The sequence below is a fragment of the Elephantulus edwardii genome, unplaced genomic scaffold, assembly GCF_000299155.1.
Source record: "Elephantulus edwardii isolate Elephantulus edwardi_28Jun2011 unplaced genomic scaffold, EleEdw1.0 scaffold00315, whole genome shotgun sequence".
Classification (NCBI taxonomy): Eukaryota; Metazoa; Chordata; class Mammalia; order Macroscelidea; family Macroscelididae; genus Elephantulus; species Elephantulus edwardii.
The window spans coordinates 2,040,037-2,055,086 of record NW_006400065.1 but is presented as its reverse complement, the minus strand read 5'-3'; the positions used below and the strand labels follow the sequence as shown (position 1 = coordinate 2,055,086).

Sequence of the window (15,050 nt, the reverse complement as noted above, 5' to 3'; positions counted from 1 at the left end):
ACACACACACACACACACACACACACACACGTGCGCGCGCACCCCCCACAAGTACATGCACACATACAAAGAGCATTTATATTCATCCTACTGCCTTAAACAAAATCCTACCTAGCACATAGCCTAAAGCACGGGGCTGGGGTCCCGCAGCAGCACACACAGAGGGTCCCCCTTCCCCGAGACATCATCCTCAAGACCCCAGATACAGTTTTATCACGTTGTCCACAGAGACTCAAAAAGAGGCAGACACCTGCCCAAGGCCACACGGGCTCCTGTGTGCAGCCCCCACCCCCCTCAGAGAGTCAGTACCCATTGCTATGAGGGTCAGTTCTGACTCCATAAATTACAGAGTGAAACCGAGTGCTGTAGGCTTTTCTTGGCTGTAGTCTCTGGAAGCAGATTACCAGGCCTTTCTCCTGGGGCACCACTGGGTGAGTTTGAAGTGCCAACCATCTAAGTGGTGTCGAGTGCAAACCATTTACACCATCCAGGGACCTCACCTCACCCTGGTGGTTCCTCAAAACAGCTTCTGATTTAGAGCATCTGTCTGAAGCTACAGAACCCACTCCCAGAAGAAAAAGCACAAACATACACTTTAAATAAAAATCATAAGTATTAGTTTATGACATGCTTATAGTGAAGTACAAAATCTTTTTATTCCCTCACAGTTGAGGAGTTTATTAAGGAAGTAACAGGTTACAACTCAACCAACATGCAAAGTTTTAACTCCCTCAAACTCATTGCTGTCAAGTTGGGACCAACGCATAGCTGACCCTTCACCGAGTTCCCAAGGGTGCGAATCGCATGGGAGGAGACTGATCATTTCACTCCTTGGAGCGATTGGTGGGTTCAAACCACCAGAGGCACAGCTCCCACAGCTCCCCACAGACGAGGCCACCAGAGTGCCCAACAAAATCTTAATTGATGACTTAATTATCTTGACATGTACTCAGTTTTTAGTATTTGAATATTAAAAAAACCCCCAGCTATCATCATATGGGAGGGGGGACCAACTCTTTGCTATTGAATGAGAATCAACTCATAGCTGATCCTCTGGTGGGTTTTCAGAGTAAATCATGTGGGTGTAGAATGCCCCATCTTTTGCCCTCTGCGTCTCTGATGTGGTGAAAACACCTGTCATAGGGTTGGCAGTACAACTCCTTACCCACGAACCACCAGAATCATATAATCACTATATACCTCACCTTACGTACACACACGCTCACACACACATGCACGCACACACAGAGCTAATCACTCCACACACCATATAATTTTGCACAGGGTCCTTTGTGCTCAGCTGACATTCTAACCATGGGGATTTGGGCCCATCCCATCTCATGGAACGGCGGAAGAGAGGCCTGGCAATTTGCTTCCATAAAGTGTACAGCCAAGAAATGTCTACAGTGCCACTGTGGCACATGAGGTCACCACGAATCAGAATTCACTGAAACTAACTGGTGGCTTTGTGGTAAGGAGTTCCACTGCCAACCCAAAGACATGCAGTTCTAAGCCAGCAGCTGTTCCACTAGAGATAGAAAGGGCAGTCTCCTCCCATGTGATTTAAAGCCTCTGAAAATCCACTGGAGGGTCATCTATGAGTCGGTTCTGACTCAGTGACACATAACAATAATAGGCTCTGAAGTCAGTCACCTGGGCTTAAAAACCCTGCTCTTTCATCACCAGCTGAAGCAACTTGTAACAAATCCTCCACCCTCTCTGCCTCGGTGGCCTTAGCAGTAAATCAGGGATAATAATATTCCCAACTTCATGAATTAATAAACGCTAAGTACTTGTTGGCAGGAAGGACCACCCCGTGAAGATGGCCATCGTGCTTGGGAGGGTGGAGGGGACGGTTCAGGAGAGGAAGACCCTGGATTAGATGGATTTACTCAGTGACTGGGGTAATGGGAGTAGATGTGTCAGAGACAATGAAATTGGTTCAAGATAGAGCAGGATTCAGAGCTGTTGTGCATAGGGTTGCAATAAGTCACAATTGACTTGACGGCACGTAACTACAACAACAACGAGTACTTAGAAGTGTGCCTGGCATATGGAATTATATAAGTGCCAGCTGTTATTATCAGACATACTTTTAAAGGTTTAAGGAGAGCCTCCCTGAAGCCCCTGTGGCCCCCAGATGAAGAGGACAGAGAGGGGGTGGTCATCATAAGACTTCCTGGGCTGAGAGACCAGGAACCTGGTCACTTAGGGAGGCACTCCCTGGGGCTTCCCCCTCCCTCCCCACCCCCAGTTCCCTCCCAGCCCCACACCCTTTCCTATTTACACCCCAGACAGAGCAGCCTGCATGCTGACTCACCCTTGGCTCTCGGGCCAAGCCATTGTTTGGGGGCAGAGGGATACAAGAGGGAGGGACAGTGGCCCATAGGAGGGAGATGGTGATGTCAGCTGTGCAAGTGACCCACAGAGAGTGACACCCAGACACATGGCGAGGCTGGCTTGCCAGGCGAGGGGCTGAAGTTGTAGCAGCAGCGTGCCATATGGGATGCTTTAGGGAGGCTGGACATTCACCCCCAAGTGTCCCAGATACTCAGAAGGCACAGGCGGCTGGCTCACAGACCCATGGAGCTAATTGGGTCCCTCTCAAAGAGACAGCCCCACAAAACTGGCGCAGGCTTACCCACGTTCTCCCATGTAGTTGTCATGGTAGAGGATTGTCTCGGTTTATACATATACAGACACACAAACACAAGCACTTCCAGCCCTTCATACTGACCCTGAGTCTGTCTCTCTCTTTACCATATACACCCTCCTCTGACATCCTCTACATCCTCTCACATGCACAGCACACATACTCCTGTGTGTATGTCTCCTCTATATAACCATCTCTCTCTCTCTCTCTCACACACACACACACACACACACATTCTTACACTCACACTCCAGTCTTAGCCATCTACTCTCATATACAGAGATAAACACATACTCACACTCACAGTACACATACTTGTCCTAGTTCTCCGTATGACACTCTTTCTTTCTCTCGTAGTTTAGTGGTAAGGAATTGTGCTGCCAATGAAAAGGTACATGGTTCAAATCTACCACAGAGGCTGCAGGAGAAAGATGGGCCATCTCCTCTTATGTGATATACTGCTGTCAGGTCAGCTATCGATCTATTGATCAGTTCAGACTCAACTGTACACCACAACAGGTAGGCAGACGGACAGATGATAGACAGATAGATGATAGATAGATAGATAGATAGATAGATAGATAGATAGCAGACAGATAGATGATAGATACATAGATAGATGATAGATAGATACATAGATGATAGATAGATAGATGATAGATAATAGATGATTGATAGATGGATAGATAGTTGATAGATGATAGATAATAGATGATTGATAGATGGATAGATAGATAGATAAATAGATAGATAGATAGATAGATACTTTTATGTGCCTTTGAGTCAGAAATGACTCATACTAACCCCGTTAGCAGGATTTCAAAGCCAGTAAATTGCATGAGAAGAGTATGCTCATATATGTGAGTGTGTATACACACACACACACATAATTATATACGTAAATGTATATGTTGTTGTTGATTGTTGTCGAGTTGAGCATGACTCATAGCGACCCTGTGAACAAAAGACCTGAAGCCTTCCTATAACTATCATTTCTCAAAGTTCATAGAGTTTCGGCGAGCTCTGGTGGCCTAGTGGCAAGAAGCTGCCCTGCATTCCCAGAGGTGAGCAGCTCGAATCCACCCAATGCTCTGCTGGAGAAGGAGGGACAATCTCCTCCTGTGCCAGTCAGATCCAACTTGACAGTACACAGAAAAAATCTTAAAAAAAAATTATGGAGTTTCCAAAGGCATGTTGTTTAGGAATTGGATGCCACTCTTGCATCCAAACAAATGTGTGTATAGATAGATAGAGATAGAGATATGTATGTATATATGTATGTGTGTGTGTGTGTATATATATATATATATATATATATATATATATATATATATATATATACACATATATATACACACACATACAGATAGATATACATACATATATATATAAACACACACATCTGCAGGCAGCTCTGGCAGCCTAGTGGATAAAGAGTTACACTGCCAACCCAAAAGCAGGCGGTTTGAATCCATCAGCTGCTCCATGGAAGAAAGATGAGAAGTCTTTCCCATGAGGTTTCTGAGGCTGTGAATCATGATAAGAGACTGCCCATCTTTCTTCTCCCTCAGTCACAACCAGAAGTGTGACTTTTGGATTAACAGAGCATCCTGCAAGGTGATGCACCACCAGCGCTCCCTTCTTTCTGTCTCTACTTGTGTTATTCTCCTCTTTCTCCCCTGCTCCTTCTCTCTCTCTAGATAGATAGAGATAGAGATATATACACACAGATATATACACACACACGCATCTTTCTCACACACACTCCTGCTCTGCCCACTCTGTCTCACACTCTGTCACACACACAGATACACACATATTCACACTCAAAATAGACACCCCCCTGTCCTATTTGTATTTCTGTCTCTCTCACACATGCACACACCCTCTTCTGTCCTAGACCCTTGCCTGTCTGTCTCCTGTACACACATGAACGCACAGCTTCACACACACCATAAATCAGTCATCTGAATCATTTTATGAACACCTGGAGGGGAGCGACTGTCCCTGTTTTTCACTTACACGCGTGCGTGTGCACACACACACACGCACACGCACACACACACACGCACACGCACATACGCAAACACCTCCATCCATTCACCTCCCAGCCTCAGCACTGCTTGGTGAAAGCCTTTGTTTCTTTCTCTCAGATTCAGTTTTGTCTCATAAACAGCCTGCATGACTCGGATCCTCATGGTGACATCCAAGGTCTTTTTCCACACACAGAGGCACCCAGAAACATCTTTTTGACTTTCTGTGTCAACCATTTGTTTATAGCTCAGCCTCTCTGCTTTTTCTTCTCTACACACAAACACAACTAAAGAAAGATTTGTCCGTCCCACCCAAGTGTACACAGTGCGTATGTGTCTGTGTGTCCACACACCCTTACACACATGTGCTCTCCACACACTAGTGACAATGTCACTCACATTCTCTCTCCCATTCACAGACATCACAGCATCACCTAGAGTTAGCTTCTCTCTTTTACACACGCACAACATACACACACACACATACAAAAGGAAAAAAGGAAGATGCCCAGGTCAGGCCAGAAGCCAAGCCAATATCTGGAGACTGTCCTCCAGCCAAGGCCTCGGCCTCACCCTTCTGTCCCCAGTGTCCCTGCCCCATACGCACTGCCTTTGACCCACCCTGCTCTCCCCTTTCCACACCCCTGCCCTCCCCCACCCTCAGCCTTCCATCTGGTGGGTCTGGGCAGCCGCTCAGGCCTCTCTTCCACCTCCTCCATCCCCCAGCCCTTCCCCATCCTCTCCAAAAGCCCAGAGGCCTTCGCTGCAGGCTTTCAGGGATTGCCATGGCAACGGGGCCTCGTCCCTCATCCCCCTGGGGGTGGGCTGAGGACCCGGCCAGCCACACCGATTAGGGGGTTCCAGTTACTGTGGCAACCGTTGCAGGCCTGAGCTCTCTGCTCCTAGAAGGGGTGGAGGGGGGGACAGTAAGTGAATGGTTGCCAAAGCAACTGGGAGCCAGCGAGGACTGGTAAGAAGCAGCTGAGCCCAGTCTCCCCCTGCCCAGGGCTGCTTCGGGCATCGCAGAGCACTTAAGCATCATTCTTCCATCCACTGGAGCTGTTTCAGGGGAGGGAGATGAAGTGCAGATTATAAAACAGGGATTCCACTCATTCTCCCAGCTGCCCATTATGGCCTTAGAAGCCCATGCCGGCTTGCCTAGGGCTCTCTGTGTGGACTCAAGCCAGTCAGGCCCACCCTCTGGGCCTCAGTTATCCTCCTCCATTAAGTGGGGCTTGTCTCAGAAGAAACACCTGGCAATCAACAACTAGAAAAAAAAATCAGCCATCAAAAATTGTATGCCATACGGTTCTATTCTGACACATCGGTTGCCATGAGCCGAGGTTGACTGGATAGGCAATTCTTTGCGACTTGTCTCTCAGGAATGTCACCCTCCCCATCTGATGTGTCTGCCCTCTCTCATTCTGGCTCCACAGGAACCACAGAGCGGGTGTGCCTGGTACAAGGCACAGCAGAGGCCTTGAATGCTGTGCACAGCTTTATCGCCGAGAAGGTCCGAGAAATCCCACAAGCGATGACCAAGCCTGAAGTGGTCAACATCCTTCAACCCCAAACCACAATGAACCCCGACAGAGCCAAGCAGGTCAGCTGGGCCAAATCGGATTGCTGTAAAGCTAGGGATGTTTGGGAGGAGATAACGCTGCTCCCATCACTGGATTACAATGGGAGTTCAGTGGGGTAGAGTCTGTAAAAAGCTGATCAATATGTTGGTATTATTAAGAGGCCTAGTGGTGCAGTGACTAGGGACTGAATGCTAACTGAAAAAGATCAGCGCCTCAAACTCACCAGTAGCTTTGTGAGAGAAAGATGGGGCAATTTGATTCTGCTTTCCCTTGGACTCATAAAGTTGTTACCAGTCAAAAAAAAAAAAAAAGAACATTGTTGTTGTTGCTGCCATGTGCTGTCAAGTCAGAACTGACTCATAGCTGACCCTCCAGCAGGTTTTCAGAGACAGTTAATCACAGAGGAGGAGACTGCCCATCTGGATTCGAACTGTGCTTTTGGGATTGCAACATAGTTTATTATTAACAAGGCATCCTTAGTAGAAAAAAAAACCCCTCTAGGGCTCTTAAAATTAGCCGGATTCAGGGAATTAGCCGGATTCAGGGAATGAGTGAAAACCTGTAAAAACTTGACCTGGAGTCTCCCTTTGTCCCTCCTTCCTGGGATTCCCCCCCTCCTCTTCTTCCTTCCACTTCGTCCCATTGTCTTTCTGAGCAACCTGCCTCCCACTTCCTGCAGCCACCGGAAGTGACTTCCCTGACAGCTCAGCCACATCCCGAAGAGTTTAGAAATAGGCGGCCATACTCCCACCTCTCTCCTATAAATTAACTACTGTATCAAGACTAGTCACTATTTTGGAGAAAGGGCCATTCGTGGGTTGGGGGTGGATCCTCTGCTCCTACATAACCCTCTCTCGGTTGGGGGAGGGCAACTGTTGCCTCAGTTACCAGGAAGCGGTGGTGTAGGGGTGTGGCTGGGAGCGGGCCAATCGCTTTCCAGGCCTCTCTGGTTGCCATGACGACTGTGCGCTCAGGGCAGGTGGGCTCACAGCAAGGCCCCTGGCAACGCTATCCTGACCGCGTGGAAGATATAGGCGGAGGCATTGGCAGAAGCAGGCTGCGCTCGCTCCGATTTTTGCTCCCCTTCTCGCTTCCATACCCATGCGCGAAGGGGGAGGAGGCCCAGGCTGGTGGGCAGGCCGTTTGCAAGGGTTTCTTAATATCAGCTCAGAGGCAAAGAAAGGCAGGAGAGATGGTCTAGATTTCGTTAAAAAGCGATCTGGAATTCAAGAATTCTGCTTTGTCTGGAAGTGTAGTAGACTATGAGTTTGAGTTTCCCTAAGCTCTTGGCAAACCCGTGAGCCCAGAGCCCCGGAGGAGTGCTCCAAAAAAAAGGAAGGTTTCGGGCAGGGAGCGAAGCTGCTGTCCTTGGTGCTGAAATGGTTCAGCTCCTCGCTCCCCTCCGCCCTTCTGCTGAAAACTTGCCTATCAGCTTACTATTTGCAGGAGGGACAGAGCATGCCTTTTCCCCCTCCACCTTGATCGTGGTCACAAAGGGCTCGAGGTGCATCAGGAGTTTGTGGATGTTGCAGGGAAAATGAGGTCAGCACCATCTGTGCCTGAGCCTCCCACCACTACCCTTAATCCACAGAAACTCTTGAGATATTTGAGCGGAAAAAGTCATAAAAACAGGATTCGTCCCCTGCTTTTTTTTTTCACCCTGAGGAGGCTGTGGGTTGAGCCCAGCAACCACTCTAAGGAAGAAAGATGAGACAGTCTGGTCTCCATAAAATAGTCTGGAAAATTCTATGAGGCAGTTCTAGTCTATCTAATAGGAATTCATTTTACAACTGTTAATTTATTTGTATTATGTGTTTCTTTTTATCTTGAGAGTGCAAAAAATGAGGAAGATAATGATCAAAGACTAAAGTTGTGGAGTCAAAGGATGAACTGAGTCCTCTGTGTGACCTTAATTGACCTGATTCCTCATTCCTTCAATTTTCTCATTTCTTAAATGAGAGTCACGTGATACCTGCTTAAAGGCTGTTGCTGTTGTTAGGTGCCATTGAGTTGGCTTTGATTCATAGCGACCTTGTGTACATTCAAGTGAAATCCCATCTGATCCTGTGTTATCCTCACAACCTCTACTATGTTTAAATCCATAAGCTAGCCACTGTGTCAAACCTTAGTTTTTTGCTGGTGCTTTGATAACACTTAAGCGGATGTGTCCAGTGCATAGAAAATTCCCTCCCCTAAAAAAAGAGGAAAGAAAAAAGTTAGCTGTTGTTATTATTACTGTCGGATTTGGGAATCAAGAGATAGTTCTACTCCATTTCATGGTTTGGATTCACTGTCATTCAGGACACCTTAACCTTCTGTGTGCCTCAGTTTCCCTTTCTGTACAAAGTGTGAATGCCTGAAATATCCAGGAGAGGAACATAAAGGGTGGAGGACCGAGGCCCTCTGAAAAGCATTCACTCTCCCTAAAAGGCATCAGCTACCATGCAGCACCAAGCAAATCTTGCCATTTGGAAAAGTAGACATGGTGTCCACATCTTCCAGATTCTCTCCAAATAAACCAGAATTATTTTTTTTTAGCTCAACTGACTTTAAATTCTTGGATCAGAGTCAAAAATACTATGTGGACCATACATAGTGTTAGCTCTGGTGGCTTATTAGTAAAGAGTTGCACTGCCAACCCAAAGGCATAAGATTAGAATCCACCAGACGCTGTGTAGGAGAAAAATGGGCACTGTCCTCCCTTGCAATTAAACAGCCTATGGAAAAACTGCTGGAGGGTCAGGTGTAAGTTTGTCTTGATTAGATAGAACATAACAACAGCATGTGGACCAAAGAAAGCATGGCTGTGGGCCAGCTGTGGCCAGAGGGTCAGTTGTTTGCTACCTGTATCCCACCTGGGATAGAGTAGTGGTTCTCAGCTCTTGATGGCATCTGAATCATCTCAGTGGCTTAAAATGCAGATTCCTGGGTCTCAGCCCAGAGATGCCGAATCAGAATGTCTAGAGATAAAGTCTGGGAATCAGCATATGCTCTATTTTAAGAGCAGAATCTCAGTCCTGAAGCAAATGGCTCCTTGTGTAGCCTTAAGCACATAATTTAATATATCTGTACTTCCATTGTCCAGCTTAGAAAATGTGACAATGGTGTCTGCCTTACAGAAGTGTTGTGACAATGAAATAAATGACTCTGTGATAAAACCAAAAACCAAACTTACCACCATCCCGTCAATTCTGACTCATGGTGGCGCTCTATCAGGTTTCTGAGACTCTAAATCTTTGCAGGAGGACACTACCTCATCTTTCCCTTGCAAAGTGGTTGGTGCCTTCCAGCCGCCAACATTCTGCCTAGCATCCCAACATTTAGCACACTACACCACCAGGCCTCTTCACTATATGATTCCTCATTGTCGTCAAGTAAGAACCTACTCATAGCTGATCCTCCATTACATTTCTGAGGCTGTCAATCACACAGGAGGAGAGTGCTCAGCTTTCTCCCAGAGAGCTGCTGGTGCAGTCAAACCTCTTTGTGAGCAACACAGTTCTTTATCCACTAGGCCATCAGCTCTGTACTATATAGGATAATACTTTAGAAAAGTATCTGGGAAATAAGGATTGTGCAGACATTGTTACTGCCACTGTTAGTACCTCTGTTGTTATTTGACAGTCTCCTGGGATTTGCAAATCATTGACACATACAGTCTCTGAGGCCTTTCTGGTTCTAAAATTGCTATGATTCTATAACTGTGTGACTCCAGGATTCTAGGCATACAACCTTGCTTTTCAAATGTTTTCCCCACCTGATTAACCAGATGCCCCCTAACCGTTTCTGGGACAGTCCATCCTCGCTCACTGCTCTGGAACAACCACATCACATGCTAACTCTCTCTCTCTTGTAAATGGGCTTTTGGACATGATTTTCCATCCTCTTGCAGCCATGGTGGCACGGTGGGTTAAGTGTTGATCTACTAAACCAAGAGGTCAGTGGTTCAAACCCATCAGCCACGCTGAGGGGGAAAAATATGGCATCATGCTTCTGTAAGGGGAGCTCTGGTGGCCTAGTGGTTAAGCAGTTACACTGTCAACTCAAAACCAAGTGGTTTGAATCCACCAGATGCTCCAAGAGAGAAGGATGGACTGTCTTCTCCTGTGTGGTTTAACACCTTTGAAAACCCACTGGAGGGTCATTTCCAACTCAACAGCAATGAGTAGAGATTACAGTTTCAGAAAGCTGACAGGCAGTTCTGCTCTAGCCTTTGGAGTCCCTATGGGTTGGAATGAACTCAGCAGCAGTAGGTGGTTTTGTTTTTGTTTTGAGCTGGTTTGTTGTTTTTTCTCTATCTCCTTCATTTGTCAGGCTGTTCTATATTTTCTGGTAATTTAAAAAAGAACAGGCTTTATAAAAATATAATTCACATATTATAAAGGTCATCATTTTAAAGTGGATTTATGGGGGTTTGGTTGTGTTCTGTTTTCCCAGTATGTTCATCACCATGTCTAATTCTAGAACATTTTTATCATCCCACAAAGAAAATCTATACCCATTAGCAGCCACTTCTCAATCTCCCCCTGTCCCATCAGCCCTGGCAACCCCTGTTCTCCTCTTAACTTCTATTGTAGTTCTTGTTATGTGCCATCATGTCGCGTATGACTCTTAGTGACCATATGCACAATCGCTCTGAATGCTGCCCAATCCTGAGCCCATCTCACTGACTCCGACACTCCTAATCCCATTGCCCCAGTTACCTGGTCAAGCCATCTCATCTGGGGGTCTTCCTCTCCTCCGCTGTCCCTCCACCTTTCCAAGCATGATGTCCTTCTCCAAGGACTAGTTCCTCCTGGTCACATGCCCTATATATGTGAGATGGGGCTTCAAAATCCTTGCCTTTGAGGAGAAACTTGGTTTCACTCTCTCCAAGACAGACCTATTTGTTCTCCTGGTGGTCCGTGGTATGTTCAGGACTCTTCTCCAGCACCACAACTCGAAGGCTTTGATTCTTCTTCTGTCATCCTTTGTTCAGCTCTCTGATTCTAAGTGCTTCTCATAAGTGGGATCATATGATATGTGATTGCAATTTTGTGTGTGTATCTGGTTCCTCTCCTTTATTTAGCACCAGGTTCTCAAGATCCCTCCATATTATAGTATGTATTCATCATTTCTATTGCCAGATAATATTCCATTGTTTGGATAGACCACCATATGATTACCCATTCATTAGTTGTTGGACATTTGGGTTGTTTCACTTTGCATCTGTTATGAATAATGCTGCTATATGTATATCCACATACATATTTTCAGTATGGCTCTATGTTTTCGTTTCTTTCAAATATATGCCTAAGAGTGAAATTGTGGGGTAATATATGTCATCTCACTTAATTTGGACATATCAGGAAGGGTCAGTCCTTAGAAAAAAGCATGAGCTTGGGAAAGGTACGGGGTCAATGAAAGAGAGGACCCTCAACAAGGTAGATTGATACAGTGACTATTACACTGCGCTTGAGTGTAATGAAGATTGTGGTGTTTCAGGACAGGGCAGGATAAAGTGAGTTGTCATCAGTCTGACAGCACCTCACAACAATCGTAGTAACTCTATGGTATAGCTGTACTTTGTCGCACATGGGAGCCTTGGTGGTGGTGGGGTGCTGCAAACTCAAAGCCACACTTCTCCAGCAGTTCAGATCCACCAGTGGCCCTGAGGAAGAGAGATAAACAGTCTCTTCCTGTGTAGTCTGCAGGATTGCCTCTCCCCACCCCTCATGTAATTTGCGGCCTCAGAAACTCAATGGAGGACCCGCTATGAGTTGGTTTCCGACACAGCAGCAAAAGGAGGGAGTGAATAGAGTTAGTAGGCATTGGAACCACCTCAAAAGCAGACAGTAACAACAACATGGTAACTCTACATTTTACTTTCTGAGGAACTGCCAAACCCTTTCCCCAAACATCTCTATCATAGATGTGGGGATTAAAAGCAGGTCTGCCCATGAAGTTGTTGTTACGTGCTGTCGAGTCGCTTGTGACTCATAGTGACCCTATGTACAACAGCCCTAAACTCTGCTCTGTCCTGTGCCAATCGCACTGCCTCTGACACTCCCATCCCCATTACCCCAGTCACTGAATCAATCAACCTCATAGAGGGTCTTCCCCTCTTGCGCTGTCCCTCTACTCTCCCCAGCATGATGTCCCTCTCCAAGGACCTGTCTCTCCTTGCAACATGTCCAAAGTATGTCAGACGAAGCCCCAGAATCCTTGCCTCCAAGGAGCAGCCTGGTTTAACCCTCTCCAAGATGAATCTGTTTGTTTTCTTGGCAGACCATGATAGTAACTATCCATGACAGTAACTATTTATTGGACACATTGAATTTCGTATTCCCATAGCACCTCATGCTTTGTTATCCAGAAGTGATTGAAAGACTGAATTCATTCAATCATGCCCACTGCAGCCAAGGAAAAACTTGATGGGGGAAAGGCAACCAGATGTTGCCACTGCCAACTGGCAGTGGTGGGCAGCTCGCCTCATTTTGGCTAATTGTGGCCATGCTTGGATATCACTTGTGCTTGCATGCTCTCGGAGATGCCTTGTAGTAACCCTCGGGAAGAGGTCTCTCTCTATCTGCATTTTCCAAATGAGAATGCTGAGTCCCGAATAGGTTAAGGCCCTTGCATGGCATCAGCAATAGCATCAAGATGTGAACCTGATCAGGTGATGCCAGAGCCCGAGGCAGCTTTTTCCGGGATTTGTAGGCACAGATTGCAAACCGATGGCCTGGCTAGCACATTGGCTTGTTTATACCACACAGTGGTTCTTAGAAATGCTGAAGAGAATGCCAACATTTGAAAACTGGGATGCTTTGCATTTTACAAATCAGAAATCCCAGTGAAATCTGGAGAAATCAGAACAGATCTTCCTGAGCCGAGGCTGCCTCTCCAAATGCGCAGCGTGTACACACCGACCCCCACCATCACCACCACACCAAGTGGGTTACACCTGCCTGTGCCCCCCCAGACCCCTTCCTACTTGTTCCTGTGCATATGGCATTAGCCCTTTCCTCTACCCATTCATTTACCCAGCCTTTGCTGCACACCTATTGCGTGCCAGACACTATTCTAGGCGCTGAGAACTCAGAAGCAAACAAACCAGCAAATATCTCTACTTTCATGAATCTTACACCCTTTTAAGGAGAATGAGGAAATAATAGGTACAAAGTATAGAAAGCCAGAGAGGACATGTTGAGGTATATGTCTTGTTTTCTAACTTTTTCTTTCATGAGGCAGAGGTTAAGCGTTTGGCTGCTTGACGGGTCAGTGTTTTGAACTCAACCAAACACTGTGTGGGAGAAAGATGAGGCTGTCTGCTTCTGTAAAGGTTCTCTCGCTCACTGCAATGGAGGCAGAACTGACTCATAGCTGCCCCTTCATTAGGCTTCCAAGGCTGTAAATCACACAGGAGAGTGCTCATCTTATTCCTACGGAGCCGTTGGTGGATTTGAAGCACTCTAAGTTACACTTTTCAGTTAGTAGCAGAACTTCCTGGGAAAAAACCTGTTATACAGCGGTCACAGCCTTGGAAATCCCACGGGTTGACTCTTCTCTGTCCACCAGGATTGATGTTTTTGACAAGGTCTTGAAATAGCCCAATGGGTTCTCTATACACTACACTTAAATTTGCCACACTGGGGGTTGCACCTCTCAGGTGGTTCAAATCCACAGTATCTCGGTGGGAGACAGATGACCAACCCAGTTAAGGGTTAGCTGTGTGCCTGTTCCAACAAAACAGGAATGAGGTTTTCCCAGTTTGTTTAATATTTGCTTGGTCTCTTAATATACGCACATTGAGACCTTTTTACCGGATTTGTTTGCAAATAAGTTGTAGACTTCATGACCCATCACCGCTAAACATATTAGCATTTATCTCCTGGAAACAAAGACCATGTCTACAGTATCTTATCATACTGCCTGCTACAGTGGCAGTGCAGTGGTGGAACTCTCCCCTTCCCATGTGGAACACCTGGGTTTGATTCCCAGCTTCTGGACAAAGACAGTCCCTGCAATCTACTTCTAAGCATCAGCCAGTGAAAAATCCACACCTGCCTGTGGGAATGGCCCAGAAATGGGCAGTGTTTTGCCCCACTGCATTTGGAATGGCCACAAGATAGGGGCTGACTCTACACCAGCTAACAATGACAACATGTATCATGGAGTTCAGTCCTGGGCTTAGAGACTTACAAGCAGGTTTTTCACTAAATGAAGATCCTGCAGGACCAGTATAAGACCTTCAGGACTTGGGACAGTTCTTGATGGACCTTTCTTCAAGGGCCTGATTCTGTAGTTGTGGAATGTACACATCCATGACCTTGACCACTGAATACCCACATCTGCCTCCAATCGTGTGACAACCAGAACCACTTCCACAAATTCCCCAGATATTTCTGTGTCTGTATAAGGAGGATGATGTTGTTGTTGTTGTTGTTGTTGTTGTTGTTGTTGTTGTTGTTGTTAAGTACCTTCAGGTTGGAACCAACTCATTGCTGACTCTCTTAGGCAGTATATTGCATTGGCGTTGATTGCCCATCTTTTTCCCACAGAATGGCTGGTGGATTTGAACTGTGTACCTTTGGGTTGGTAGCACAACTCCTTACCACTAAGATACCATAACTCCCTTAAGGATGAAGAAAAGCAATTGTAGGTGTGGTGTGTGGGAAGGACTGAGCAGAAAGCCGTTTGTAGAAATACTCTTCTCAATGTTGGTTTTTGTGTCTCTGCACTAGAATCTTTATTTTTTCTAATTATTACTTTGTGTGTGTGTGTGTGTGTGTGTGTGTGTGT

The 15,050-nt window shown here is 46.2% G+C and overlaps 1 protein-coding gene across 1 annotated transcript in view; it reads left to right on the top strand.

Moving 5' to 3' along the window:
- The window catches only part of LOC102870656 (RNA-binding protein Nova-1-like), a 43,568-nt gene that overhangs the window by 24,991 nt on the left and 3,527 nt on the right, over positions 1-15,050 (top strand). The window contains exon 3 of the mRNA XM_006901277.1: positions 6,123-6,289. Within this exon, the coding sequence (XP_006901339.1) occupies positions 6,123-6,289 (167 nt within the window). The remainder of the gene's footprint in view (positions 1-6,122; positions 6,290-15,050) is intronic.